Source organism: Syngnathus scovelli, chromosome 1 (genome assembly GCF_024217435.2).
Source record: "Syngnathus scovelli strain Florida chromosome 1, RoL_Ssco_1.2, whole genome shotgun sequence".
Classification (NCBI taxonomy): Eukaryota; Metazoa; Chordata; class Actinopteri; order Syngnathiformes; family Syngnathidae; genus Syngnathus; species Syngnathus scovelli.
Genome location: NC_090847.1, coordinates 16463614 through 16489979, shown reverse-complemented (window position 1 = coordinate 16489979; position 26366 = coordinate 16463614). Strand labels below are relative to the sequence as shown.

The window sequence follows — 26366 nt, the reverse complement described above, 5'->3', positions numbered from 1 at the left end:
CCACCACCCTGCAGCTCTCCCCTCCACAGTCCCACTTCACTAGAAACAATCAAAGAAACCAGCCAGCACTGGTAAGTGTTTGATAAGTGTGTTGTTTTTAAATTCTCAGTGACGGTAAGCAGCAGAATGCGTGTATTACATGCGTGTACTACATGTTAGGTGTCAACCTATACAATGTGTCCACACACATCACAAGTTTGAAGAAATGCATAAATGTATTCAAAAAACATTTGGCATTCAATTCATGTATTTTAATGGTTAAATCATATAGAGAACAGCAACAACTGGTAGGTGGCAGAGGTTATGGTTCGCAGTCCAAAGCCCAACATGCTTTTGTGACGCAGTGGTCGCCACCAAGATGTGATTGGCAGGCCTGGGGGATCAGGTGACTTGGTCCAAGCTAAATCTGTCCTCCCCAGTTGATAAATTGAGGTGCTTGGAGAAATCCGGGGTGGAGGGTTTTCAGTTTTGCAGTGATGCAACAATGAGAATGCAAAATATGTGTCCAGTCCAGTAAAGTAACTGAATATTTTTGCTGAACTTGTCTTGGATTGGGACAGCCTCACAGTTCTCAGGTTTGAATCTCAGTTCTGGCCTCCTGTTCCGGTCTGCATGTTGTTTGTTTTCTCCAGTTAGTCTGGGTTCCTCCCACATTCTAAAACAGTATGAGGCAAGACTTGAAATTGGTGTGAAAGTGAGTGTTTGTCAGTTTTATGTGCCCAGCAATTGGCTGGCAACCAGCCCATGGTGTAGCCTGTAGTATACTATGTAAAGTACCTGAAAACGATACTTGGGTAAATATATCAACGTGTACCTTAACAGAAAATAGCTCCAGTGAAAATAACACTTGCATTCCAGAATACTATTTGAGTAAAAGTCTTGATCTCTAACATTAAATGTATTTACTTAAATAAATCTAGCATATTTTTCAAACATCAAATGTGCCAAATTATTGGAAGTAAGAATAAACCTATTTAAAACAAGCAAAAAAATATTTTACTTGTGCTTAATTAGTTTACTTCTGTAAATAAGCCCAGGGGTGTGTCATGTTGTTACCACCACAGCGTTTTTGACTGAAGTCGTATTGGTCATCATCTGCTGCTGGGGATGTTGAGTAGCAGGGTCATCTTAAATTTAATTAGTACTGTGTTAATACATTTACTGTATAGTTTGAACATTTTTACAGCTCTCACTAGTTAATTGTGGATTTCATAAACACATGTCCATGCATCCATTCATCCATCTATCCATCCATGCATCCATCCATTCATCCATCCATTTTTACACTGTTTATCCCCACTAAAATAACGTATAACCTAAACTGTTTATCGGTAAATAACAGACAAGGAGATGAATGGAGCATAAAATTCCATGTTCATAATTACCATTGTACAGTAAAGCAAACAATAACCCCTCCTCCCCAAAAAATCTTTTGGTAGACTGGCCAGTGCAAGTCTAGTCTAGCGTGTTTGGAGCCGTGCTGCGCTTGAAGCAGCCTTGCACCTGATAATTTGGTAACAGAAAGTAGTTTGCGCTTGGCGTGAAAGCGGGCGTATTGTCATCCTCATGCAAGGGCAATGATGCATTTTGTCCTGTTTGTGAATTTGATAGATGCTGCATTTTTGGCATGGCATTTTTAAGGTCCAGATTCAAGTCCAGAGTAGACTGTAGGCCACTCCGAACAATTTTTTTGTTTTTTAAGCCTTTCAGAAATTGACTTGCTGTTGTGTTTGGTATTGTTGTGCTGCTGCAGAACCAAAATGCTCCGACCTGAGGTCACAAAGTGATGGCTGGACATTCTTTGGCAAAGCAGAGAATTCATGGTTCCTTCTATCACAGTAAAGCAGCCCCCGACCATCACCACCTCCACATTTGACTTTTGGTATGATGTTTTTTTGTTTTTGCAGTGCTGTTACATCTTTTTGCCAGAGTCTTTAGTTTCATATTTTGCTTAGTGCATTTCAGCCCTGTGATTTGCTGGCAACCAATCCCCACTACTTGCCCAAAGTCAGCTGGGATAGGCTGCAATTCACCCACGATATCAATGCGGACAAGCATTATGAAAGATAGATGGAGGTTTATCTCATTTTATAAGTGACAAAACAGTACTTTTAAATTCACATACAAAATGGCCCATAAAATGATATTCATGTCTGATAAATCAATAATAAATGAAAGGACATACACGCTAGTTTTCTTGAACTCCAAAATAGAGGGTGCACATTTTATAAATTGCAGTAAAATGGGCAACAAATATATTTCTAAAGTGTATTTTTAACAACAGTAGTGATCAAGTACTATATAAAAACTGGCAACTCAAAGTCCAGTCAGTGCAGAGGTCTACTTCAACACACTTACATAATGACAAGATGTATCTACTCTCCACTGGGGCTTGAATTACGCAGTGGGTGGCTTCTTTAAATTGAGTTTGCAAGTTTCATAGCCTTCCTTTGTTTCATCTGAAGTGATTTCTTGAAACACTTATGAGCATCTTGGAAATCTGTGGTGAAGTGTTATTTTGAGAGATTTATCTCAGGTCACAGAGGCTCACTTTGCTTGGGAGGTCGCAGTTTAATTTAGCTTGGAAACCCGAGCCTCGGTGTTTACTGTCAGTTGCCTCTCCGGGCTTACAGGACAGACGCATGCACACTCCTGTTGGTGTGAAAGGCTTCATCAGTTGATGCCTCATGGTGGGGGCGAACCTTTGGCCTCAGTAAGAGGGAGAATACATCGGAACAAAAACAATGCAAACACAGAACCGAACCAAGCACAAAACACGAAATAAGCGAAACTGCAAAGATACAAGCTATAGCCAGAAAACAAACAAAAAGCACAGTGGAAGATTACACAAATTGAAATTGACATCGTACATGAGGCTCTGCCCACCAAATCTCACCTGGAAAATTGAAAACAAAACTCACAGGAACAGAAACAGGAAGACAACACAGTAAGCATTTTTTTTCCCCATCATAGTGGTTGTGTAAAGAACTACTGCAGCTCGATCACTCAACATTCTACTTCTTTCAAGTGATTGCTTTCTTTTTTGCAGAGTAGAAATCAAACACTTGTTACTGCCTCCAGATACACCTGAAACATGGCCCAGTAAGTTGTGCAACATTGTGTAGACTCTGCGGGATGATGTCGAGTCATGCAGCACTACTGTACATATTTTTGTGTGTGTAATTACAAAGTGTCCAGAAAGTACAGAAGAAGACGAGCTCCATATCTCTGACCATCTCTTCCTCTGCTTCGTCCACCGGGGAGCTCTCCTCCAGCTCATCTTTGTCTTCCACTGCACCCGCTTCGAGACAATCCAGCCTGGTGCAGCAGCCTTGCGTTAGCCCCGAGAGGGTGATTCCAACATTTCCGAAAGACATGAAAACAACGACAATAGTACTTGACTAAATGGACTGTATGATATTGCTTCCAGACGGAGAGTCGCAACTCCAATGAAGATTTTGGAAATGAAGTTGCTGCAACATTTGTAAAGGTAAAATAAATTATTTTTATATGGACAGCATAAAAATGAAGAAGGCCCAGTTTAGGAAAACTACAGAACTCTCTCGTACCATCACCGGAATTTTTTATTGTAAAAGTATAAACATTTGTGATAATAATTTGAGGGAAATGACGAGGAACTTGAGATGACCACAGCTATAGCTCTGTGACCTTGACACTTCTACTGACAACTTCTGTTTGTTTTGAGCATAAAACAAATATTGCAAATATTTTTGTTTGTTTTCCTGTGCTCGTTTCTCTTTGATGGTCATCACCTCATCGTTCAGTGCCTTCAGGACGTGTACGCATTGAAGAGCCAGTTGGTGGTTTTGGAGTGTCGGCTGAGGGGGACACCGCCCCTGCAGGTGACCTGGTATCGAGAGGACGAGCAAATTCTGGACTCTGATGACTTCAGGATATTACGCAAAAGTAAGTGCATTTAAGTAAGTACATTTGTATAGAAGTATGAACAAAGTAAACATATTTATGACTAATAAATACATTCAAAGGTATACCTAAAACAGGCTATTTATTTCCACATGTGCATACTCCATGGAATTATTTTAATTAATTATTTTCACATGGAACGTTCACTCAAACACGTTCAAACGTATTTGTGAATACATTCGAATGTATTTAAATACACATTTGTCAATCAAAAAATGTTTACCCCCACATTGGTAGCTTACTGCTTCCGTAGCCTACGTTTGATAATAATCAGTGTTCCAAGTAGCAAGGTCAAAAAACAAAAATACATCATCTCAATGATTCTGACTGATAAATGTTCGTACATTATAAATTACGCCTATTCCCCTACCAGAATGGCATAATACAATAAATAAAATTCCTTTTAAGCAATTTATGAAGATGCACAGTTTAAGACTTTAGAATAATTCTGGACACTCCACCAAAATAAATAACTTTTCTTCCCTTTCTGTTTTCCCAGAGGCCAATTCTGCATCAGTTCCAGGTGAGTGTACAGCATAATATTAACCACTATTGGTGTTGTCACAGATGACGGACAAATGAATTCACCCAACCGTGGTATATTAAAAGCTTTTGTTAATTTATTTGTTTAGAATTAGGAGGATAGTCTCCTTTTAGCAATTCAAACAATTGGCCATTTCCTATTTTGTATTACACCGGGTGTGGCTAGCAGCTAATCATATTTATTTACAAGCTTTAATGCACCAGTTAAGCAAACTCACTCAGAAACACCTAGATGTGTTCATTGAAACAATTTTATTTAAATTCATAAAATTCAAATCAAAAGTGCACATTGTTATGCTATGACTCAAAATAAAAATGCAATACAGTTCAGTGCATAAATGTTCTTGTGTTGCTGTCCACAGAGGAGCTTTGTACACTGGTGATAACTGAGGCCTTTCCAGAAGATTCTGGTTTATTTACGTGCATCGCCCATAATTCCTTTGGCACAGACTCATGCTCTGCCATGTTGGATGTTTACAATGGTTTGTTATTCCTCTCTCTGTAAATCATAAATTGTGGAGCTCTTTTTTAATTGCTGTGTCCAGAGCAACACAATTGTATCTAAATGTCAAACAAGTGTACTAACAGTACCCACGACCCATAAAACCCATGTAGACCTCGAGGAGCAGCTGGAGATAGAGGCGATTCGCCAGCAAGAAGCAGAGTGCTTTATGGAGTCCAATGAAGCAGATGTCCAGCTTGACAGTGCTCCTCTACATACTTGTGAAGACTTCCCGACTGTGCTGCCTGACCCTTTGATTGCTCTCCCACCCGCAACGGACTGGCCTAGCAGCTCCCTGGAAGATGTCACAAGTGATGTTGGGTGAGTGCATGATACGTTATGTTCATGTATCTGATTAAATCAACCTTAGAATATATCACTTGTGACGGCCATTTTGAAATCTAATAATAATTCCATTAAACAAATTGTGTTAATTATTCCCTCCAGTAATTTCTCCTGGCCGCTCTGCTCTACTTGAGTTGATTTTTTGGGAGGGGTCAATCAATCATTTATTCAGTTAAAATGAATAATCTAATGCTTTTCAAACACAATATATATTGTGTTCTTCTAGATTATTAAATTTGACTGAGTAAATGATTGATTGACCCCTCCCAAAAAATCAAATTTACAAGTACTCAAGTGTGTGTGTGTGTGTGTACATATATATATATATATATATATGCAACTCTTAGTGCTTTACATTACTTAAAAGCATGATCAAATGTCTTTCCATTTGTATATTTCCATTTCCATTGTTTAACTTCAAAGGATGTCACTGTTGGAAAAAAATGGTCTTCTATCACAGGTGCTCACTTTTTTATCAATTTTCCATTAATATGATGACATGTTGACATGATGTATTCAACAAATGAGTCAAGATGGAAGATTTTAAATTGAAAATTATATTTCCAAGTTTATCGTTGGTGAGTTATAAAGTGCAGTGAATGAATAGACCACAAGGCGGCGCTTTCGCTCAGGCGTTGGTGGGGCAAAAAGCAATCAAGTGGGGCTTGTCTTCCTTGCAAGCCTCTTCTCGTCTTCAGTCGAGCGTGCGAGCTTGTCGTCACCTGTCTGCTGTTTCTTCTTGGTTGTTTTCGTCAGTTGTTGAAGGAAAAGCACCAATTTTACTGCGTGTCGTCAGGTTCAAACATAAAGGTCCATAGAAGTTTTCAAAGGTAAGATATATATATATTTATTTTTCTCCCCAAGACTTCCTTTTCATGACCCTAAAGAGGACGTGCGCTTCACAATGAATGAATGCAGAGCGTGTTTTGGGAAAGGACTTGAATAATTTCGTGGAACTTTTTTTGTTGTTGCCCCCCCCCCCCCCCCCCCCCTAAAAAAAAAAAAAAACTTGATGTTTTGATTGAGACCATTTCGAGAAAGTGTCAAAATTATTTGAAGGACTGGGTTGACATTTTGCTGGTGTGCACGATGCTGCAGTAGAAACGTGCTCACACCTGTTGCGCAACGCTAATTGACTTTGAAATGATTTGTAACCCCATGTAGCCATTCTTTACTCACCTTTCAAACAAATATATTATGTCATGCCCATTTCCATTTGCCTTGATCTAAAGAGAGGGCCCACTTGTTAATGTCCAGTCTGCAGATTGCATGCCAAAATGCTCATATTGAAGCCAAGCTGTATCTCAGAATAAATTATGAGCTCATTCGAGGGCGGTAATATTTCCCTGCCTGCATGCTTGTCTCTTTGCCAATGAGGCTACAACCAAAGCGAATTTTCCCCCCTCTTCCCACTGAAGTGTTTATCTTTTTTGTTTCAAAACAAATCTAATAAACTGGTATGGTCAGAGAATGTTGGCACGGATGCTTTGGCTTTTTTTGCTGACAGTGATGTGTCCTATCTATATCTGGAAGTCTCCTAAGCTATATCATCATCTGTAATGTGAAGTGTAGACATGTCGACTTTTGTCCTTCAGAGCTTTCCTTCCTCGCTACTACCCAACTTTTGTTTACATTATATCAGTTACTAGGTAAATGTGTGTGCGCGCTTGCACACACAAGTCCTAGGAGAAAATCTATGCAAGCACAGAAAGAACATGCTAACTCCACACAAGAAGGCCAAAGCCTGAATTCAAACTCCCAAACGCCAAACAATGAGATGGATATATTTTACCACAATTTAACCATGCCAAAATTAAGGCATTACATTGCAAATATGTGATTGTATTGTACTGATGAAATCTATCCTTTTATTCCCGTGAAGAAATAGCGATGCACATATATGTGCACATATGTAAGCGATTGGGCAATAGCAGACTTGAAGGTGACAAGATTGAGCTGCTTTGCTTCTATTTTTGAGGAAATGTTGACTGTAGATGCCAGAGCACAATGGTCAGATGGTATTGTTCACTTTGCTGTTGTCAGGCACAGAGGATGAAAAGGATAGTGCTCTCTTAGCCGTCCGTGCCATACAAACATTGTGTTTGCATGCATGCATGTGTGAGTCACCAGTTGTGTGCCTGCACCTGCCACCCGATGTCCAAATTCCTCGACCAATATAGCTTTGACCACTTAATCTCTTTCTCCCTTACACACAGTCTGGAATCAGCCAGCATGAACACTGGAAATTGTTGAATTCTCATCCCTGAAGCACAGCCCATTGATACTGAAATCAATGTTAAAATGTACACGGATAATCATCAAGGGTTATAATAATGTAATAATAATTATGTTAACTACATAGCTGATGAAATGCACAAGTGTTTTATGATGTGGGCTAAATCCTGAGTACCCACAGAAAAACACCAGTTGGTTGGGCTTGAGTGGAAATTTAAGCTAGGGACTTCTCAACAAGTAAGCATACCTGCTAACTAGTAACCACTAAATGATCACCACCATGCTGCCCATCATATGACAAGTTTGTAAATTCACTGTAGATATATTTTACTGCTCTAATAAAGAGTCTTCTCCAAGATCTAAAGTGGTGCCTGCCGTCTTTCAATTTGTAGGTTTGTAGATTCAGTTCAGTATAAACATGGGAAGGTTGTTAAAGGCATGCACAGACCAAGCAAGACAGAAAAGCTAAAAGCAATATGTCCTGAAAACAGAAAATGCCCAGCAAAACAAATGAGGACTAAATGGGAAGAAATTGGAGTCTGAATCTGTGACCGAACTGTAAGACGACGCTTAAATGAAGTGGAATTTATTTACAGACAAGCTCAACGAAAACAGTCACTAACACCTAAACAGAAAAAAGATAGGTTACAATGGGCAAAGGAAAGGAAATTGTTCTCTGTTGGGATACTTGGATGCTCTGTTAGTCCGGATCTCAATCCAATCGAAAGTCTTTGGTGGAAATTGAAGAAAATGGTTCATGACAAAGAGCTCCAACCTCCAAAGCTGATCTGGCAAAAGCAATCAGAATAAGTTGGTGCCAATAACTGATTCTCCCTTTGGACACAGGATTGTATTTAAGGTATCTGTAGTTTGAAACAGAATTTTAAAATTCAATTGAAACTCGTCTGCTGCTGTCTCTCTCAGTGTCCAATGACCAAGAAAAAAAGGCTAAGAGACTTGTTGAAACCTTTCCCTGAAGGGTGGGAGCTGCGCTTGTTAAAACCTTTTGTTCAAATAGTGCACACCAACCCAGTTATGTAGCCCTCACCATGGTTTTATCATTTTTATAATCATACTGGATATGTAAACTTGATTTGCGGTTAGGGAACCATATGCAGCCACATGTCAGTGTCTCCCCTGTGCCAGTCCCAAGTCTCAAATACAAAACTGACAACTGGTGCCGTGATGCCACAATCGTCCATACTGTAGTTTGAAAGATAAAAAACAGGACTAGAACTCATGGGATTGTTTGTCAGTTTTATACTGCGGGTGGGTAGAAACCAAAGAAATCATTGATATTTGTCATGGTTATGTGTGTCACACTTATCCTCGCCTCTGTCTGTTCTCGCCCTATCCTGGCTGGAACCATTGTATTTCAAACTGCTGGATGCTTTCACCCAGGTTTCAAGAGAATCTGCTGGTCAACCACTCCTTGGAAGATCACTTCAGTCAGGACCAGTGCTCAGAGGTCCAGAGGTCCCCAGAGGTCACGGTCTATCCACCCAGCCCTCATCCTCCAGCTTTGCCGCTACCACCTGCACAAGTCGAAGGAAAACACCCAACACCCAAGTTGTTCACGCCAAGCAAGCTCCGTTTCAATGTAAGATTTTTTTTTTCTCAAATTAATTTAGCTACCAATGTTCTCCCAGCTAGTGTTTACTTGTTGATGCTCTTCTTTTGTCCAGTCCTCCCCGTTAGGAGGCAACACTATGAACCTGTCAGACCTACCTACCTTTAAACCCGGTGCCTTCCCTCCCAGTGCTTTCAACTATGCACGGCCAAGACACTTTATTCAGTCGCAATCTGCCTTCCAGGTACCCAGCTACGAAAGTGTGATAAGGGAGGCTCAGGAGAACCAGAATAATTGCCAGGAAAACCTGACGTGTTCCAGGCATAGTTCAAGTGTCCCTGAAGCGCAAAGTCGAACTACAAGGATGTCTTCACATAGCCAGTCATTGTCAAAGTCCTTGTCTCAGACTCAGTCACAGTTTCAGTCACTGAGCTTTACTCCAAATCAGACACAGCCTAATGGGACAAGCAAGTCTTCACCATCCTCATCCAGTCTGAGCTCACCCACTTCCACTTCCTCTGCAGCTCCTCCTAACTCCTTCGTTGCCCCTTCTTCCTCGCGCGTGACCATGCGCTCCAGCATAACCCTCACCCCTAGTATCCCAAGTGCAAGTGGTCTTGGCAGTGCCACTCTGCCAGCTAATCAGAACACCATGTCTGCTCCCGCTGCCTACCTCTGTTCTGTGTTGCCCTCACAGTCCTCTTTCTCCTCGTATTCCAAACTGTCCTCCAACTCCACCCCCTGTTCATCCACCTCCCCATCCCGCTCCCCGCGAGCCCCTTCAAGCCCTCACCTCCCCGTAAAAGAAGCCGCTCCCTCTTCCACTCCTCAGCAGCCTCCTCTGTTGTCACCTTCCTGCCCTTACTCCAACCTCTCTCCCACCACCTCCTTGCTGCCTCAGCCCAATACACCCAACAGTCCCAACAGAGAGTCACCTGCTGTGGTCTGTCTGCCCGCCAACTACAAGGGGACGCCGAGCACGTGAGTAATCACTTTTACATTCATGTCCATTTTAATCATTAGCACCTTTATTATGAGTAAATGGATCCCTGCTTAGTCTCAGGGATGGAAAACATGAGCAAAATAAATTTCTACTATATGTACTGTATTTTATATTTTGGCTAGAATGGGTTGCCAACCTGTGGTACAAATATTGCAATATTTCTCATTAACATTGTAAATTGTAGTTCAAACTGGCTGTCTGTTTTTTTGCAGTTTCAGTGTTTTTGTCTTTTCTGTTTGCTTTATGTTCAAAGTATTTTTAGTTTACGTTAAAGAACCATAAATAATTGCTTTTTTTTTTTTTTAGACTCACATACCAATGTAGTTCATTATTTTAAATGTGTATCACGGTTAAGGTGTAAATTGGGGTTTTTCTTCTGGGTAAAATTCCAATCTTCTTCATGAGCCAGTTTTATTTGTTGTACATACCATTTCTTAAATTCCTTTATTTAAATCATCAGTGACATGTACAGGAGTCAAAAAATAGAATCATTGGTTCATGAAGCAAAGCATCACTACAAATTGAGGTTGACCTCAATTGAGCCAGTTGTTGTATTTGTTGTACTTGCCATTTCTTAAATTATTTTATTTAAATCATCAGTGACATGTACAGGAGTCAAAAAATAGAATCATTGGTTCATGAAGCAAAGCATCACTACAAATTGAGGTTGACCTCAATCGAGCCAGTTGTTGTATTTGTTGTACTTGCCATTTCTTAAATTATTTTATTTAAATCATCAGTGACATGTACAGGAGTCAAAAAATAGAATAATTGGTTCATGAAGCCAATTTGAAGCATCATGTTACTATCACTACAAATTGAGGTTGACCTCCAAGGGTCAACTATATTTCAAAATCTTCGTCTGCTAGCATTCTAGTTGGGGTCTGAATTTCTTGTGCCCCCTTTTGGGGACTGCCAAATCAGAAGGTCCAGTATGCCGCCATGGCTTCACGATCTAGCAACTACACATCCTGTCCATCGAAGTTAGAGCAAAGAAATTCCACAGAATTTAATTAATCAAATAGGTTAACAATGCATAAAATGTTACTTGATGTTTTCTTGGGACTGAATGGGAGCCCTGATGACTGGTTTATCAAAAAACACATCATCTTATTCACAAACTTTCAATTCTTTTGTCTATCCCAGTCTTCCTAAGCCTGTTCCCAAGAAAGCTGTAGCTTCTCGGCCGTCTTCCTCTCGCTCCACAGATGAAGAGATCCAGGGGTCCAAAGATGCTCTCATCCAGGATCTGGAAAAGAAGCTACGGTCAAAAGAAGTGAAGAGAAGAAATAGCCAGGTATGTGGCAGTGTTGTTTGTTTTCTAAAAGTAAATAAATAAACTGAATGCACATCAACATATCACAATTCATGTATGATTCTTTGAACAGAAACTTTCTTATGAGGAGCGCATGGCTCGAAGGCTGCTGGGCCCCGACAACGCCAACTGTGTGTTTGACCAAGACAGTCTTTCAGACTCGCAACTTGACCAGGTGATGTCAACCTTTCTTAAAAGGTTTAAATTGCAGTGTAGTGCAGCAGTTAGTGTGTTCGGCAGTTATGGGGAAAAAAAAAAGTCAGATAAAAAGTAATAATCACTTATCAACCAGAATATTTTTAGCAAAATTAATAATAATAATAATAATAATAATTTATTATGTATTATTTATTAATAATTAATATAATTATTATGTTGTAAAACGGGTTGTATTCAAAGGAATAAAATTGTGGAAAAACACTATTTTTTTTTCCAATTATGTGCGCGTACAAATAAATCACGCTCTTGCCTTGTTGGTTTTCATTATTATAAAAGCCTGCACTTAACTGATCTGTTTTGTTCTATTTATTACAGCCAGATTCACCAGAAGGAAGACACACTGGTGGGCTATGGTAAATATATGTATTGTAAAATAAATGTTTGGAAACTATTTTAGGAGTTTTGGGAGACGATGGGATAGAATAATGGGTTTAGTTCAGTTGTGTATGACAAGAGCACAGGGAAAGTTAAGGGCAAAGTATATTGAGCTAAAAAACTTCCTCGAAATGACAAGACACTAAAAAGATGGTTCTTTTTGGGCCAAGTCGCAGCTCAAGAGTGAATGTGAATAGCAATGGTAGTGTTGAGCTCAATTAAAGGTCAGCCATGTGATAATAAATGAATGAATTTCATTATTGATTTTGTTTTAAGGCACACACGCACGCACACACATTGGTTGAATGCAACATAGAGCTTTTGAATTTGCAAAATAGGGTCAGCTGGATGAATCATCTGATGTGGTATGTGTGGCACGTGAACTAACAAATGAAACTCTTATGAATCCAACTTTTTTTTTCCCCCTAACAAACAATAACAAACTTTTGGGTGTATAATTTCCATAGCTAGGAGTGTTACAAATGAGGACACGATTGTGTGTGTTGTGAGTCGTAGACAGGTAAAATCTACTTACTGTGTGTTGAATCACAGCGGTCATAAATAAATAGTCAGTCGCTCCCTTGCAGGGGGAAGCACCACTGTGGGACAGATGAACGAGGGAATGAGGGATCAGCTATCCAGGAGAAATGTTACGCCCCTCGCTTCATGCAGATCCCTCAAGACCTCACTGTGGAGGAGGGCCGCTTCTGCAGAATTGACTTCAAGGTGAGACACATAAACACGATTCAAAGTATCACTTTGCAAAATGGGGCATACAGGACAGCTATGTCTGTCAATTAAAGGTCGAGAGACATTTTTCTTTAAAGCTGCAGATACACGGTACTATTCCGACCTAAAATGCTCCTCACTCGCATTCAGGTTGGAGGACTCCCTACACCAGATATCTGCTGGTATTTGGATGGGAAAGCCATACGTCCAGACGACTACCACAAGATGTTGGTTTGCGAGAAAGGGATGCACTCATTCATCATAGAGATTGTCACGGTGCACCATGCTGGCGTGTACGAGTGTGTTGCCAGGAACCGGGCAGGAGAAAGCAGATTTACCCTGAGGCTTGATGTCATAGGTAATCATATTATTCATGGCAAAGTCAACCCTGATTAAAAAAACAAAACAAATAAAAACGATATTCCGATCCAAAAACTGAGAAACATCCAGAAAATAACATTGATATCTTCCATTGATTTGGGGGGGGGGGGTGTCAAAACAAATATTATGCATTTGTTCATGGTATTACTGTACATTCGTTGCCTTGGAATTTGTTTTGTACCCTCTGACTTTTTCGCTGATTTAAAGTTATTAATTAAAACTGCTCATGTCTACCATCTTGCCTTAAAGCAATGTGTAGTAATGTTATGTCAATTGTTTTCCCTCCGCAGCCCAGGAAGCTCTCCGCCCACCCACCTTTGTTCAAAAAATGTCAAACTTCAGAGCTCTTGAAGGCGACACCGTGAGGTTAGAGTGCAAAGTGGATGCGTCACCTCCCCCTCAACTCTTTTGGAAGAAAGATAAAGAAATGCTACGCATAGATCCAACAAAAATGAGGTGAGCTGAGTCACTACCAATTCTCAGTAGAGTTCAAACCAGATACAAACTTTGCTAGTAGAGGTCTTGTTTCAAATCAATCTCGGTGTTTGCACGTTCATCTATGTAACGTTTACTACTATGTCCTCTTGTCCATTGCCGCAGCCTGTACCAAGACGGCTCTGGCAGGCAGTGCTTGTTGATAGACAGGGTGTCCAAGTCCGACGCGGGGTGGTACACGCTCTCGGCTATCAATGAGGCTGGCATGTCGACGTGCAACGCCAGACTGGATATAAGCAGTAAGTCCACCAAGCCTTCTTCCTCTCTCAGTTCTCTGCCGGAGAAGCCCAGTAGACGGTGAAATCTAACAACCGATGGCGGATGTCCTGCACTTAACGCCAGACTCAACCCAATTCTAGAGCCTGAAAGGGATCAAATAAGTGTAATAAGTACTGCATTACACCATCAAACAGAAACCTGATGAACGTGTGAGCTGTTGCTCTGGATCACTACATGCTGCATGTGAACCACAAATGTAAACGATTAGGTCCGTTCACTAGATAGAGGCTGCTCACTGGACAAAATTTGGGGTTTGACGTCCTCTTTAATCATACTGGTCTCGTGTTGTTAACGAGTATGAGAAATATTAAAATTTTGCCATGTCTAGTTATGTCAGTGGCTTTGGTGTTTGTACATATGTAAATAATTTATTTGGCAGTAGTACTCAGTCATCATAAATGACGTCTAATATTTTCAGGTCGTATTGCCGTATCGGAGCCGTATTGTGTGCATACTGTACATGTCCATGTAAGTGACAGTGGAGGCACGGAGCCAGTGCTGCTCCACGTTGTGGAGGACGAGTTATTTTCAGGCACCTGGCATGAAGGGAATGTTAACCCCTTCACTGAAGGACCACTTATCTGTTGGTTGCACTTGATTTTTTTTTTTTTTTTTTTTAAATCTTGTTTTTAAATGACTAGAGTCTTCATGTTAAGAGAATTTCAATTGATGTGTTTAGTCCTTCCTTTTTAATGTCCTTTCCAGGCCGAGCAGTCCAACCCATGAAGACGGCCCCTCCTGGCTCTAAGGCGTTGAAAGTGCTGTCCTCTCTGAGCCACGTGCCGGCAGTGACAGCAGATCCCCATGCCCAGCACACTGCCCCCCTGTATGAGAGCGAGGAGCTGTAGATGCTTCCAAAACACACTCATACGCACGCACACACACACACACACACACAGCCCAGAACATTCAAACCACTCGCGCAGTATTTTAGAAACGTGTGTTACCGAAGTAAACCAAAGATTGTTTAGCTAACATGCGTGCTCGTCCTCACTCCGCTGACTCTTTAAAATCTTCAGTCTTTATGTTGTCCATGGCTGCAATTACTGTTTCAGGCAACAGAGGTAATGTTAGAAGGAAGCATGTAAGCCGCCGCGCTAGCTATCATGGCATCTCTCAGTAAGATGCGTTGAGGTCGGTCACTTACTGAGTGTATTAATAGTTGTGTAGTGACAATTGCCTCATTTGTCCTCATAGCTAAACAAACGCACAGTGTACCCGGAAACCCGGCCTCATAAGTCAGCATCATATCATGAAGTACATATTGCATGGAATGTCTTGAAACATTGACGTCAGTCCTTTGTCACGCTTAAAGATAGCCTCTGTCAGAAATGTGAACTTTGGACTCACTCACTACAGTAGCTGCCCTCAGTTCAACATCAATGGAAGAGAATACAGTACTGCACTTTAGTCCTCCCACCAGTCTTGTGACTGACTCAACCCCCTGTTGCACGCACCACCATCCAACATACAGTATTGTTTGTTTTTAAAGTTGAGTGCTAATATGGAGTGCATGTGAATGACTTTATTTTAAGATATGAATTATCTATGTTGCATCTATTGCCCTATTGTGATATTCATTCTCATTGAGTCAACACGGGTAACTTGAGCTAACAATTAGACCTTCCCTATTTGGAAGCTCAAAAGGCCATATACCCAACATCTTTTTAATAAAGTGGAGGTAAATTTCCCATTACAATAAGAAATGTCTCTATATAACTCTTGATTTGAATCCAGTATGTTTTGCATTTGAACAGCAATTAATGAAATGTTAGGCTGCAAGATTTTCTCTTCAAACCCTGTTTGTTGTGTCAGTTGTTTAAGCATACTAATGGGGGAATGTGGAATAAACGCAATATCAACTCGGCTTTGCATCCTCTGTTGTCAACTGTTATGTTGGGCTGATGCCCTCATCAGGAAGTAGGTAATTGGCGTGAGGTGGAATGGTGCCAGGCCCATTCTTAGATTTGATGAAAATCAAGACAATTGGTTATGTTCCATTTATTTAAAAAAATCTTGCAAAAATATCAAAAGCACAAGAACCTGACTAAAAAGATTAGATTAGCCAACCAAATCACACAGTATACAAACATCGGATCACTGATTTATTTAAACTGCTGTAAATCTGCAGTCCTTCCATATACAGCACAGGTGTCAAACTGCAGTCCTTGGGGCCGCATTCCAACATGTTTTCAAAGATTCCCTCGTTAAGTGCACCTGTGTGAAAAGTTAGGCTCCTGCAGAACGTGAAAATGAACTCAACTTTTCTCGCAGGTGTGTTTAATGAGGGTAACTTCGAAACCATATTGGAACGCAGCCCCTGTTCCCTCATTAAGTGCACCTGTGTGAAAAGTTAGCCTCCTGCAGAACATGAAAATGAACTCAACTTTTCACACAGGTGTGGTTAACGAGGGCAACTTGGAAACCATATTGGAACGTGGCCCCCGTTCCCTAATTAAGTGCACCTGTGTGAAAAGTTAGGCTCCTGCAGAACATGAAAATGAACTCAACTTTTCACACAGGTGTGGTTAACGAGGGTAACTTGGAAACCATATTGGAATGCGGCCCCCGTTCCCTAATTAAGTGCACCTGTGTGAAAAGTTAGGCTCCTGCAGAACATGAAAATGAACTCAACTTTTCACGCAGGTGTGGTTAACGAGGGTAACTTGGAAAACATTGGAACGCGGCCCCCCAAGGACTGAAGTTCAACACCCCGATATACAGTATACTATAATAGTGTATTATACAATGACAATCATACATGTTCACTTGTACAACAGTGTATAATCTAGAAAGAAATGGAAGTTTATGTACAACCAATTTGAACCGAAAGGCACATGCAAAATGTTTCTTTCAAAGGCTATTGACAGTCGAGTGGGTTTGAATTACAAATGCAGTTGACATACTGAAACGTGCTTTGAACACCATCTTGTGCATGACCCGTCAGATGAACTAAATTTTTCATCGGCAACTGCTCATTGTGAAGGTTGTGGAAATAAAAAAATAAAGGAAGCATGTCAGGTAGGTGACTATCACTAATATTGTACCAACATTTAACAAAATACTATGAGCAAACTGCAGATAACTTCTTGTAAACAAACGTACACAGCATTTCGACCAGGAATATTGTTTTGAAATGTCCAGATGCTCTGTGTGTCCATCATAATTGTCAGTGACCTAATAAAAAGAAAAGGGCAGGAAGCCAGCAGCTGGTTCGAAATTGTTCAAGTCCATCGAGCAGGTCAAATTTCCACATCGCTTTCTTTATCGTTGTCATGTTCACCGTCGTAGAACTCGTTGGCTGCTTCCGGCCTGTGAAAAGGAATTAAACTTCAAACGGGTAGTTGATGAATATTTGTCATTGTCGTAATTGAAGTATGTGTAGTCTAACCTTGTGTAGTTTTCCTCGCCACCTCTCTCATCCGGATCTGGTTCATCAGTGCGTTCGTAGCTCAGCATGTCCGAGGGCACGTCGTGGATCTGAACACTGGGTGCGTGGTTCAGCATCTTCAAGTTTTCAAACACCGTCTGACGGATCTGCTCCAAATACTGCACCCGTCAACACATCCAAAGGAAAGTGGTTACATGTGAAAGGTGCGCTTTGAGATGGTCATCAACACCTGAACACAGCAACTACACTGGATTTTTACCTGTCGCGAGTTCTGGTTTTCTATTCTGGTGCTGACATCAGGATGCAGCGTGAAGTCTGGAGCAAAGTATTCAAAATACTCTGGAAGGATACAAGGCAATGTTTGACATGATGTAAAAGTACAGTACTGTACAATGTTTCACAAGTGCTGACTACAAAATAGCTTGTCCACTAGATGGCGCCCAAGATTAAAGAATACCGTCAACATGCATTGCTGTTGTAATTTTAGAGAAAGGAGGTTGGAGTAACTCACCACTGTAAGGTAGCTCGTCGCTGATAGACTCATCCAATAACAGAGACGTCTCAAAGGTCCTATAATGCAATAACGCAAAGCAAGTATAAGCAAACCTAAAACTGCTTTGTAATGTGTCTAAGAAGTATTGTGTATTATTAATATTATTATAACAGCATATCATGGTATTCTCCAAAAGCACGTAAATATTTTGGGGGGCATGGTGCCACGAGTGTGCATGCGCATGCAATTTACCAGCATCGAGCCACATTCCGGACTGTGTAGCCGCCTCCTCCCAGGACCAACAGAGGAATTTTGAAGCTCTTGACAAACTCTACGCACTCGCTGCACAAGGAGACAAAACTTAAAGAATATAACAATATGCAGTGGGGTAGAAAAAAAAAAAAAAGACTACAAACCCATGTCCTCGTATGCTGAGGTTGAAGCAGCCCAACCTGTCACAGCCCAGAGAGTCTGCTCCACACTGAAAGATAGAAAGTGTCCGTGTTGCTTGCACTTCAGCAAATCTAACACAATTTGGGCACTAGTACATAAACTTGATGTTTTCATCAACTGTCTTAGTGATGACGGATTTAAATTAAGGGTTTAGTGTATTTTTTTTTTTTTTTTTTTTAGAATACTAGATTTTGGTAACGTTGAGCGATGCTAACAAATGATTGCGTACCTGTAGAACAATGCAAGTAGGCTGATAGAAATCCACCACCTGCTTAATAACTGGCTGGAAAAGCTGCCTGTAACCTAACACACACACACACACACAGAGTCAGAGTGTACGTGTAAAACAGTCAGTGATTTACACTGTGGGACTGCGCCTAACTCACTCTGGTCATCAATGCCGTCCCTGAGAGGGACATTGAGGCAGTAGTATCGGCCGCTCTCCGCTCCCACCTCATACATGTCACCTTCAGCAACACACACATAAACGCCATTAATGCTTGTAGAGACAGACGAGCACACGGTCTCAAAGCAGCGCATTGACCTTGTGATTACTTTTTCTATTTGTCCAGTCACACAAATTTGAGAGAAATATGGAGTCTACACAGTGCAGAAGTCTTCTCATTCTAAATATGGGCTTTGAATGAAATATTCCAATAAACAGATGTAAATAGATCGACTTAAAGCTTTTACCAAGTGGTGCAGAAGGTTGTAGAATGTCTTTTAACTCATCAGGGACAAAACGGTCCTGCTAACACCCGCCCATGGACATTGCATTTAATCATTTCTCAGAACGCTTAAAAGGAGCGCTCACCTGTGCCAGGGAAAAAGTAATTGCCATATTTGTGGAAGGACACGGTCATGACACGGTCGGTAAGGTAGAAGGCTTCTTGCACGCCATCGCCGTGGTGAATGTCTATGTCGATGTACAGAACCCTGGGGTGGTATCTAATACGCACACGCACGAGTCAAGGAGTGTATATCGATTGCTCTGGTGGAGCCATAGGTAAGATCTCGTTGTGCGTCATCTTACTTGAGAAGCTCCAGTATACTGATGACTATGTCGTTGACGTAACAAAATCCCGACGCCTGCAAACAAAACAAACAACTTTGCACTGTAGTCAGCCACTACATGACTAAGAAACAATAAAAACAACTAAGGAAAACATGCGTTTACACAAGAGCATTAAAGAAATTCTGCCGATACAGTGTCATATTAATTCCATAATACCAATAACTATGTTTTGTGAATTCAATGGCTCTCTGCTAGTGGCAGTGAAAAAATGTCCAGTATTATCGTCACAAAAGCAGAATGTTAGACCAGCTTTTGTGTGAATGTGTATTCTCACCTCAAACTTTTTGGCATGGTGTAATCCTCCAGCCCAGTTGATGGCAATGTCACAAATCTGCAAGAAAACGAAGGACGACTATCAGTAAATACAATCATTAAGAACAACATAGATAAATGCCAAAATAATGTCTAATTATAAATTTAATTTAAGACAAAATGTGTCAGTATGTGTTACCTTGTGATTGAGTTGTGTGGCGCCCTGCAACGAGGCTCCCGTATATCTGGAGCAGAACTCAAAAAGACCTGGAAAGACCGGACTGAGACACACAAATAGACGTCAGCTGAATAATTATGAAAATAATGATTGATGCATACTACTGCAATTATCCACCCAAATTCCCCAAACATGCATGATAGGCCAATTGTCCACCCCCAATTGTTCATAGGTATGATTGTGAGGATGAATGCTTGTATAGCAATATATTTGAATGATTTGTCCTTCATGAGAAATGCTCAAGAAAGTGAATGCAAAGACTCACCAGTCATCCCCTACATTGAAAGTATTGAGGCTCTTGGTGAAGCCCTGCATGTTGTTGGGGCTGACTTTCTGCAGGAAGTCAATGTAGTCTTCAGAATGGAAGCGACACATGTCGTGCTGTGATGCTTTGTATGGTTTAAACACCTGCAAAGAATATCAAGAATGCTGTCACTCATGAACTGCATGCAGTTATATAATCGAGTTTATTTACATAACCCTTAATCATAGAAATGTCTCAAAAGGCTTCACATGTCCACAGTTGATATATAGTGTCAACATTGTGACGAAGTGCATTTTATGTTGTGGCCTGTTATTGTGTTGACCTCACCATCATTTTCTTATAGAGTCCATAGTGCAGTACCAAGCTGTGAGTCAGGGACAATCGGTGAGGCTTCATAGGATGACCAGCACCTAAGTTCACAAAACACGATACATCATTTCCATCGTATTGTATGTGTATATGTAACCGGGGTTAGGGATTTGATTCTACCTTTGTAAACAGATGATCATCTTTCAAAATTTTAATTTAACTTGGCAGATAGAGTGCCAAATATGAAGCATTGATACCTTACATTATTGCAATGACGCTTCAGTGGAAAAAACGAATGTCGAGCTTCACATTTAAACAGACGCGTGAATAACTACAGAAACGTTCCCTGTAGTATATACTAAAGTGTTGTTTTTTTAAATGGAAAAAAAATAGCAGCGTTTGGATTCTGTAGGCCCAATCGCGAACACACATTTCGTTACTTACCGTAATGAAAGTTCCCGACGTCAGGATCATAGAAATACGACGTCCTGTTCGTCATTGTGAGAGATGTGTTGTTTCACTAGATTTGTAGCCGCCGAAACTGCTATAAAAACGACATTTTGTCTTTCAGTTAGCAGAGGTAGCCGCTGCTGCCATGGTAAAACCCTAATCGGAGACGTCATCAGACCGCGACAGTCATGACAGAGAAGGGCGGGGGGAGTCTGGAGAGCGAATGTTGGAAATGTTGATTTTAGCATAATAATAATAATAATAATAATAATAATAATAATAATAATAATAATAATAATAATAATAATAATAATAATAATAATAATAATAATAATAATAAAAAGATCTACACACAAAATACTCTGTTTAAATTGTACTGTGCTTGTACTGAGAAGAAAAACGATCACTGGACCTGTCATCAATGCCATTCATATTACATATATCTCCATCCCCACAGGGATCGCGGGCGTGCCGGAGCCTATCCCAGCAGTCATTGAGCTGTAGGCGGGGGACACCCTGAACCGGTTGCCAGCTAATATGATAATATAATATGATAACAGCTATGTATGATAATATTAGAAATAATATTAAAAATAATTTCTCACAATAATCACTTTTAATCAACATTCACATAGAAACTTGTTTAAATTTTTCATATATTTTTCTGTATTTTTAAAGTGTGCTGGACGTTATGATTAAACACACTGTTTTTGGTGTGCACAAATCATTGTCAGGGCAAAATCCTATCTTCCCTCTACTGTGCAAAAAATAAGAATGTTTCTAACATGAGGACCACAATTAGTGTTGGTGTTATTCTTTGTCTGTTTAATAGTTTCTAGAATGTTTGGAAAACTCACTAAATTAAAAGACAAGTCGCTGATTTTGTTCGCTTGCGCTGCCGACACATGAACATCAGAGTACATGCGGCACATATTTGGCTCTTTATTTTGTATTCATACAGGCCATTAAGGCCACTCGTGATGCTGATGGTTCAGGAAAATGAGAAGAAAAGAAAAACTTCTTGTTCATTCCAGAACCAGATCAAAATTGATCGGTCCTGTCTTTTGTAGTGTTGTATATCTAACGTCAATAAGTTGTAAACTACATAATGGTTTATAGTTTAAAATAATAATAATATAAAATAGAATAATCTCCACAGGTGAAGAAAGAAGAAAGTGAAAGATGCCAATGATGTTGTTAACCACTACTGTCCAATCTAATATTTTTTTTTATTTTGTTTCTGTGTGTGGATTTTAATCACATATAAGTTTTGTGATAAGATGAAAGACGTCACCGAAACTGAGGCTCTGCGCTTGGCTAATGAAGCATCTGCGCTCTGCTGTCCCAGGATGCACCTGCAGGACCTTTTCCTCTGCACATTGGCTCCATGCAAATGAGGCAGGGGAAGTTTCACTTTACTCAAATCACATACCTAGTCCAGGGTCAAGTAGTAACGTAACTCACTGGAGAATATTCTGGTGAGCAGATGAGGACAGAGAAGATGCGATGTGTCTATGAACAAATATCTAGACATGTAAAGTCAAGTCAAGTCAAGTCAAGTTTATTTGTATAGCCCTAAATCACAAACAGTCTCAAAGGGCTTCACATAGCCAAAATTGACAATTATTCTCAAAGCATCCCCTGATCATAAGCTCCCAAAAGGGCAAGGAAAAACTCAAAAAAAACCCTACCAGGGGAAAATGAGAAACCTTGAGAAGGGACCACAGATGGAAGGATCCCCCTTTCAGGATCACCAGGTTATAATGGATGCAGAGAGTACACAAGTAATACATAATATGAAAATCAATGAAAAAAAAAAAAAAAAAAAAATGGATGTCGGAGGTGTCCTCGATTGTCCTGGCAGTTGCCTCAAGGGGGCCGAGCCGCAGCTCCCCCATCCCGAACTGGTCCCCGAGAATCCAGCCAGCCGCTATCCGCTTTTGAGCCACCTAAAAAGTCAGTTTAAGATGGGTCAATCAGCAAGATACTTGCTATAAAATGAGCAAATAATCATTGAAACTTTCAGGAAGGTTGTTTGGGGAAGGGGGGACCTCAAAAACAACACACACCCTTGAACAAAGGTTCTTGCTTTGGAATGGACAATTACTTTAATTTCATTACTATGATTTTTCTAAATAAAATGTTGACGTATTAGTGTACGTGTGATTCAGCTACCTCAAACATCTCTCCGGACCAATAGGATTCTTGTTTTGACAATTTACCGATACCTATACTAAATCAATGGGATTGTTGAGTATTTAGAAACAAATCTATGATTTTATTCTACAAGAAACTTAAACTACCTAAGTAATGGGATTCTTTTTTTAACAAATCAGAATCACTGTCAATCAATTTGCACAAGCAAAACATGCCTGTAGCGGTCTGCCCTCATTAACACCTTTAAATTTCTGCATTCTGCTGTGAATTCATTTTTTAACTTTTTAAATGTTAAGAGGTAGATAAGGTCCAAAACGTCCCCACTGAGGGCCCGCATTCTAAATGCCTAGCTGTCTCTGGATGAATGATCACTGACGCATAAAGCTCCCCAGCACTTCCTCCCTGGTGCATTTAAAAGCTGCAGGCCCCTTTGACTAGCCTTGCTTCGTCGACTCACTTGCCTGACATTTCCCCGCTGCTCACAGACACCATGTTGGGGACCCTCTGCCTTCTCGTCAGCGCTCTGACTTGTGAGACCCTCTCTGGTGTTTCTCCTCCATTTCCAAGTCAGGTGACAGCACCTTGTTGATTTTCTTCCTTTTGACAGATGGTGATGCAGCCGAGGTGGTTACCCAGACACCGGTGGTCCTGACAGTTACTGAAGGACAACAAGTTCTTTTTGACTGCAACATTCAGAGGGATGACGGCTATTTTGTCAGTTTTTATAAACAAATACCTGGCGACGCTCCAGAGTTGATTCTTTATCATCACCATGCGTACTCCTCGCCTAGCTTTGGAGAACAATTCCAATCCTCCTCAGGTCGCTTTGATGTTAAAACGCCCTCTCCTGTAAACTACCAGTTCATCATTAAGCAGGCAAAGTTAGGAGACTCTGCTGAGTATTATTGTAGCACATGGGACAGCACTGCTCAGGGAGTTGTAGCACAGTGATTTATTGAGTGACAGAAACTGCCCATTCTTACTTCTGCTTTTTGTCTAGCCAACATGCTCTGGATCTGCCTCACTTGTTGGATTATTACGCTCATGATTCTGGGCCTCTTGGTCTTGAGTTAGCAACAAGGTCTGCACTCCAGGGTGTTCTCTGCTTCCATGACCAAACGTTAGCAGGATTCAGGTCTAGTTCATCCATAACACTAATGAAGGCAAACGCTATAGAAATGGACAAATGGATGGCTGAACACTCCATTTCAAAGGGACACCTGTTGAGTATGTTCAAAAACAATGTATCTTAATCATATCTTTTACCTCAAAAGCTGGACGAATTCATCCAGATCCGATCTAGGGGGAGATTTTAGATAGAACATGGAAATCTGATGTTCGGAGCCTCAAAGTGTTGTTCTTTCTACATGGCCGAGATGTTGCTCGTCCAAGATTCACCTTCCTCTTGACAGACGTCTCTGTCACCATGATCATTTTGACTAATATGTTGCGTTCCACCACCATTGGAGAGGAGATGAGAGGCAAATGAGTGAATACGGCCATCCAGAAGTATTCGGGATTAAAGGCCAATGTCATGAAGAGGCCTAGTGGGAACATTGTGGACGAGTCTTCAGCGTCATCAGTTTTTGTACGACTGTGAGCACAAACGAAATCACTGTGGTATTCGGAGGAGGAACCAAGGTGTTTGTGACAAGTAAGTCTTTTAAATTCATCTTATTTCCCAATCTACTCAAATTCCCTGTTGAGTACATTTTCAAAATATATATTTTTTATTTTAGCTTTGCACTTTCACTATTTATTCCAGTATTTGTCAGTGATACACACCAAGTCTTGCCATGTGAGACTGATAGTAAAGCAGAGTTTTTCTTTCAAAATCAAATTTATTTTATGTTTAAATGTATCTTTTTGATAGTCTATATCTTTTATTCATTTATTTGTTAATTTATTTTGTTTGGTCACTTTTGAGGTACATAAATGTGTTGATTATTTTCCATTTATCTTTTACTGACGGTTTTTCTATCAAAATCAAACTTATTTTATGTTTAAATTTATCTTTTTAATAGTCTATATCTTTTTCTTTTTTTGTTTGGTCACTTTTGAGGTATGTGTTGATTTTTTTCAGTTGATGTTTTACTGTGACAATTTTCATTTTAGTTTTCAATTTTCATTTAGATAGACAGACAGACAGACAGATATATTTATTACTAAATGTCAGTATGATTATTATGATTATTATGTCAATATGATTCAGAGCGCCTCTGCAACACTGCCTTTGTCAGCCTTTTTTTTTTTTTTTTTTTGCTGTTCAGTTCAGTTTACAATTGCAGTTCATTAGCGCAAGGGATCACAAACAGTAGGTCGGGGATGTTTCTTGTAGTTAAATAATATGTTGTGTTATTCTTCGTTAATTCAAAATATACAGTATGTGTTGATTAATCTATAATACATGCTGTCTAGTATTCGAGTATGTGTGAGTTAGCTTCGCTGCGCCTTTGTACCTTTTTTAAGTTGCAAAGCTAACCCAAGCAAATGGATTTTTACTATACAGGCTCTGACCCCCCTGCCCCCGTGGTGACAGTCTTTCCCCCGGCCAGTGCCGAGCTCCAGTCCGAAAAGGCTACCCTGGTCTGTGTGGCCACACAGTCGTCCCCATATCCAGACGTCAAATGGCTGGCTAATGACCTTCCGGTGAGCGGCACCGTCGCGACCGACCCCGCCATGCGACGAGCGGACCAAACTTACACAATCAGCAGTTATTTGACCGTGGAGACATCCAACTGGAACGCGGACGCCACTTACACCTGTGAAGTGTCTTTGGGCTCCAAGTCTGGTAAAAAGACCATCAGAAAGTCGATGTGTGCGACCTAGATGGTCAACATTTGTGTGGGCTAATCAGGCCATAGCAATGATGTATTTGCATGCTTGGAGGGAACTTTTCTTTCAACTTGATACTTGCTTGCTTAGAATTCTTCAATAAAAAATTGTCATCAAAGTTTTTGGGCCTGGTAATTACATTTGAATTTCGGCACTTATTAATTCTTCCCCTTGCTGTTGCGTGTCAAAATTGTTGTGTCGTGTAGTTTCAGTGCTCTAAAATTGCATGCTTTCTGCAACATACTGCAAAAATTATATAAACAGTATTTTCAGTGTCATGCAGTAAGAAAAACCCTTCAAAATATATAATTACACACATATTTGTAATTTTATAATTATGTCAATTGTTTTATTAATTACTGTTGCAAATGTTAAAAATAGAATCATTTGAAAATAGTATTATCTTACGCTATCCCACACTATATACTACCACCCCACTGACAAGGTTTCTGTATTCATACAATGATCAATGCGATTTTGCCACATGGAAATATTCCACAAGTCTCTCATGG

General features: G+C 40.3%; 3 protein-coding genes across 4 annotated transcripts; 2 read left to right on the top strand and 1 right to left on the bottom strand.

Moving 5' to 3' along the window:
- Nucleotides 1–416: 416 nt before the first annotated feature.
- Nucleotides 417–15803, top strand: myot (myotilin). The gene is made up of 19 exons (XM_049758537.2): nucleotides 417–575; nucleotides 1754–1882; nucleotides 3050–3102; nucleotides 3192–3351; nucleotides 3431–3490; nucleotides 3786–3927; nucleotides 4445–4468; nucleotides 4851–4970; nucleotides 5104–5311; nucleotides 8972–9170; nucleotides 9256–10121; nucleotides 11290–11440; nucleotides 11532–11633; nucleotides 11993–12030; nucleotides 12640–12778; nucleotides 12932–13139; nucleotides 13453–13618; nucleotides 13763–13896; nucleotides 14642–15803. The coding sequence occupies exons 3-19, from the start codon at nucleotides 3095–3097 to the stop codon at nucleotides 14782–14784; spliced, it is 2868 nt and encodes a 955-aa protein (XP_049614494.1). The 5' UTR covers nucleotides 417–575; nucleotides 1754–1882; nucleotides 3050–3094; the 3' UTR covers nucleotides 14785–15803.
- Nucleotides 15804–15922: 119 nt separating this feature from the next.
- On the bottom strand, nucleotides 15923–21055 carry hdac3 (histone deacetylase 3). Its single transcript, XM_049758568.2, has 15 exons — nucleotides 20857–21055; nucleotides 20431–20513; nucleotides 20104–20246; nucleotides 19800–19881; nucleotides 19623–19679; nucleotides 19307–19362; nucleotides 19088–19221; nucleotides 18660–18740; nucleotides 18503–18576; nucleotides 18237–18301; nucleotides 18073–18162; nucleotides 17839–17897; nucleotides 17587–17666; nucleotides 17328–17485; nucleotides 15923–17248 (listed from the first exon to the last, which is right to left on the bottom strand). Exons 1-15 carry the CDS (start codon nucleotides 20909–20911, stop codon nucleotides 17179–17181), a joined length of 1287 nt encoding a protein of 428 aa, XP_049614525.1. The 5' UTR covers nucleotides 20912–21055; the 3' UTR covers nucleotides 15923–17178.
- Nucleotides 21056–23389: 2334 nt separating this feature from the next.
- Nucleotides 23390–25972, top strand: LOC125991078 (immunoglobulin lambda-1 light chain-like). 2 transcript variants are annotated; one of them, XM_049758600.1, is made up of 4 exons: nucleotides 23390–23549; nucleotides 23627–23957; nucleotides 24642–24673; nucleotides 25529–25972. In XM_049758600.1, exons 1-4 carry the CDS (start codon nucleotides 23510–23512, stop codon nucleotides 25846–25848), a joined length of 723 nt encoding a protein of 240 aa, XP_049614557.1. In that variant the 5' UTR covers nucleotides 23390–23509; the 3' UTR covers nucleotides 25849–25972. The 2 variants fall into 2 exon arrangements, with proteins under 2 accessions (XP_049614557.1, XP_049614548.1); XM_049758591.1 differs by having other exon boundaries at nucleotides 23627–23962; nucleotides 24641–24673.
- Nucleotides 25973–26366: the final 394 nt, after the last annotated feature.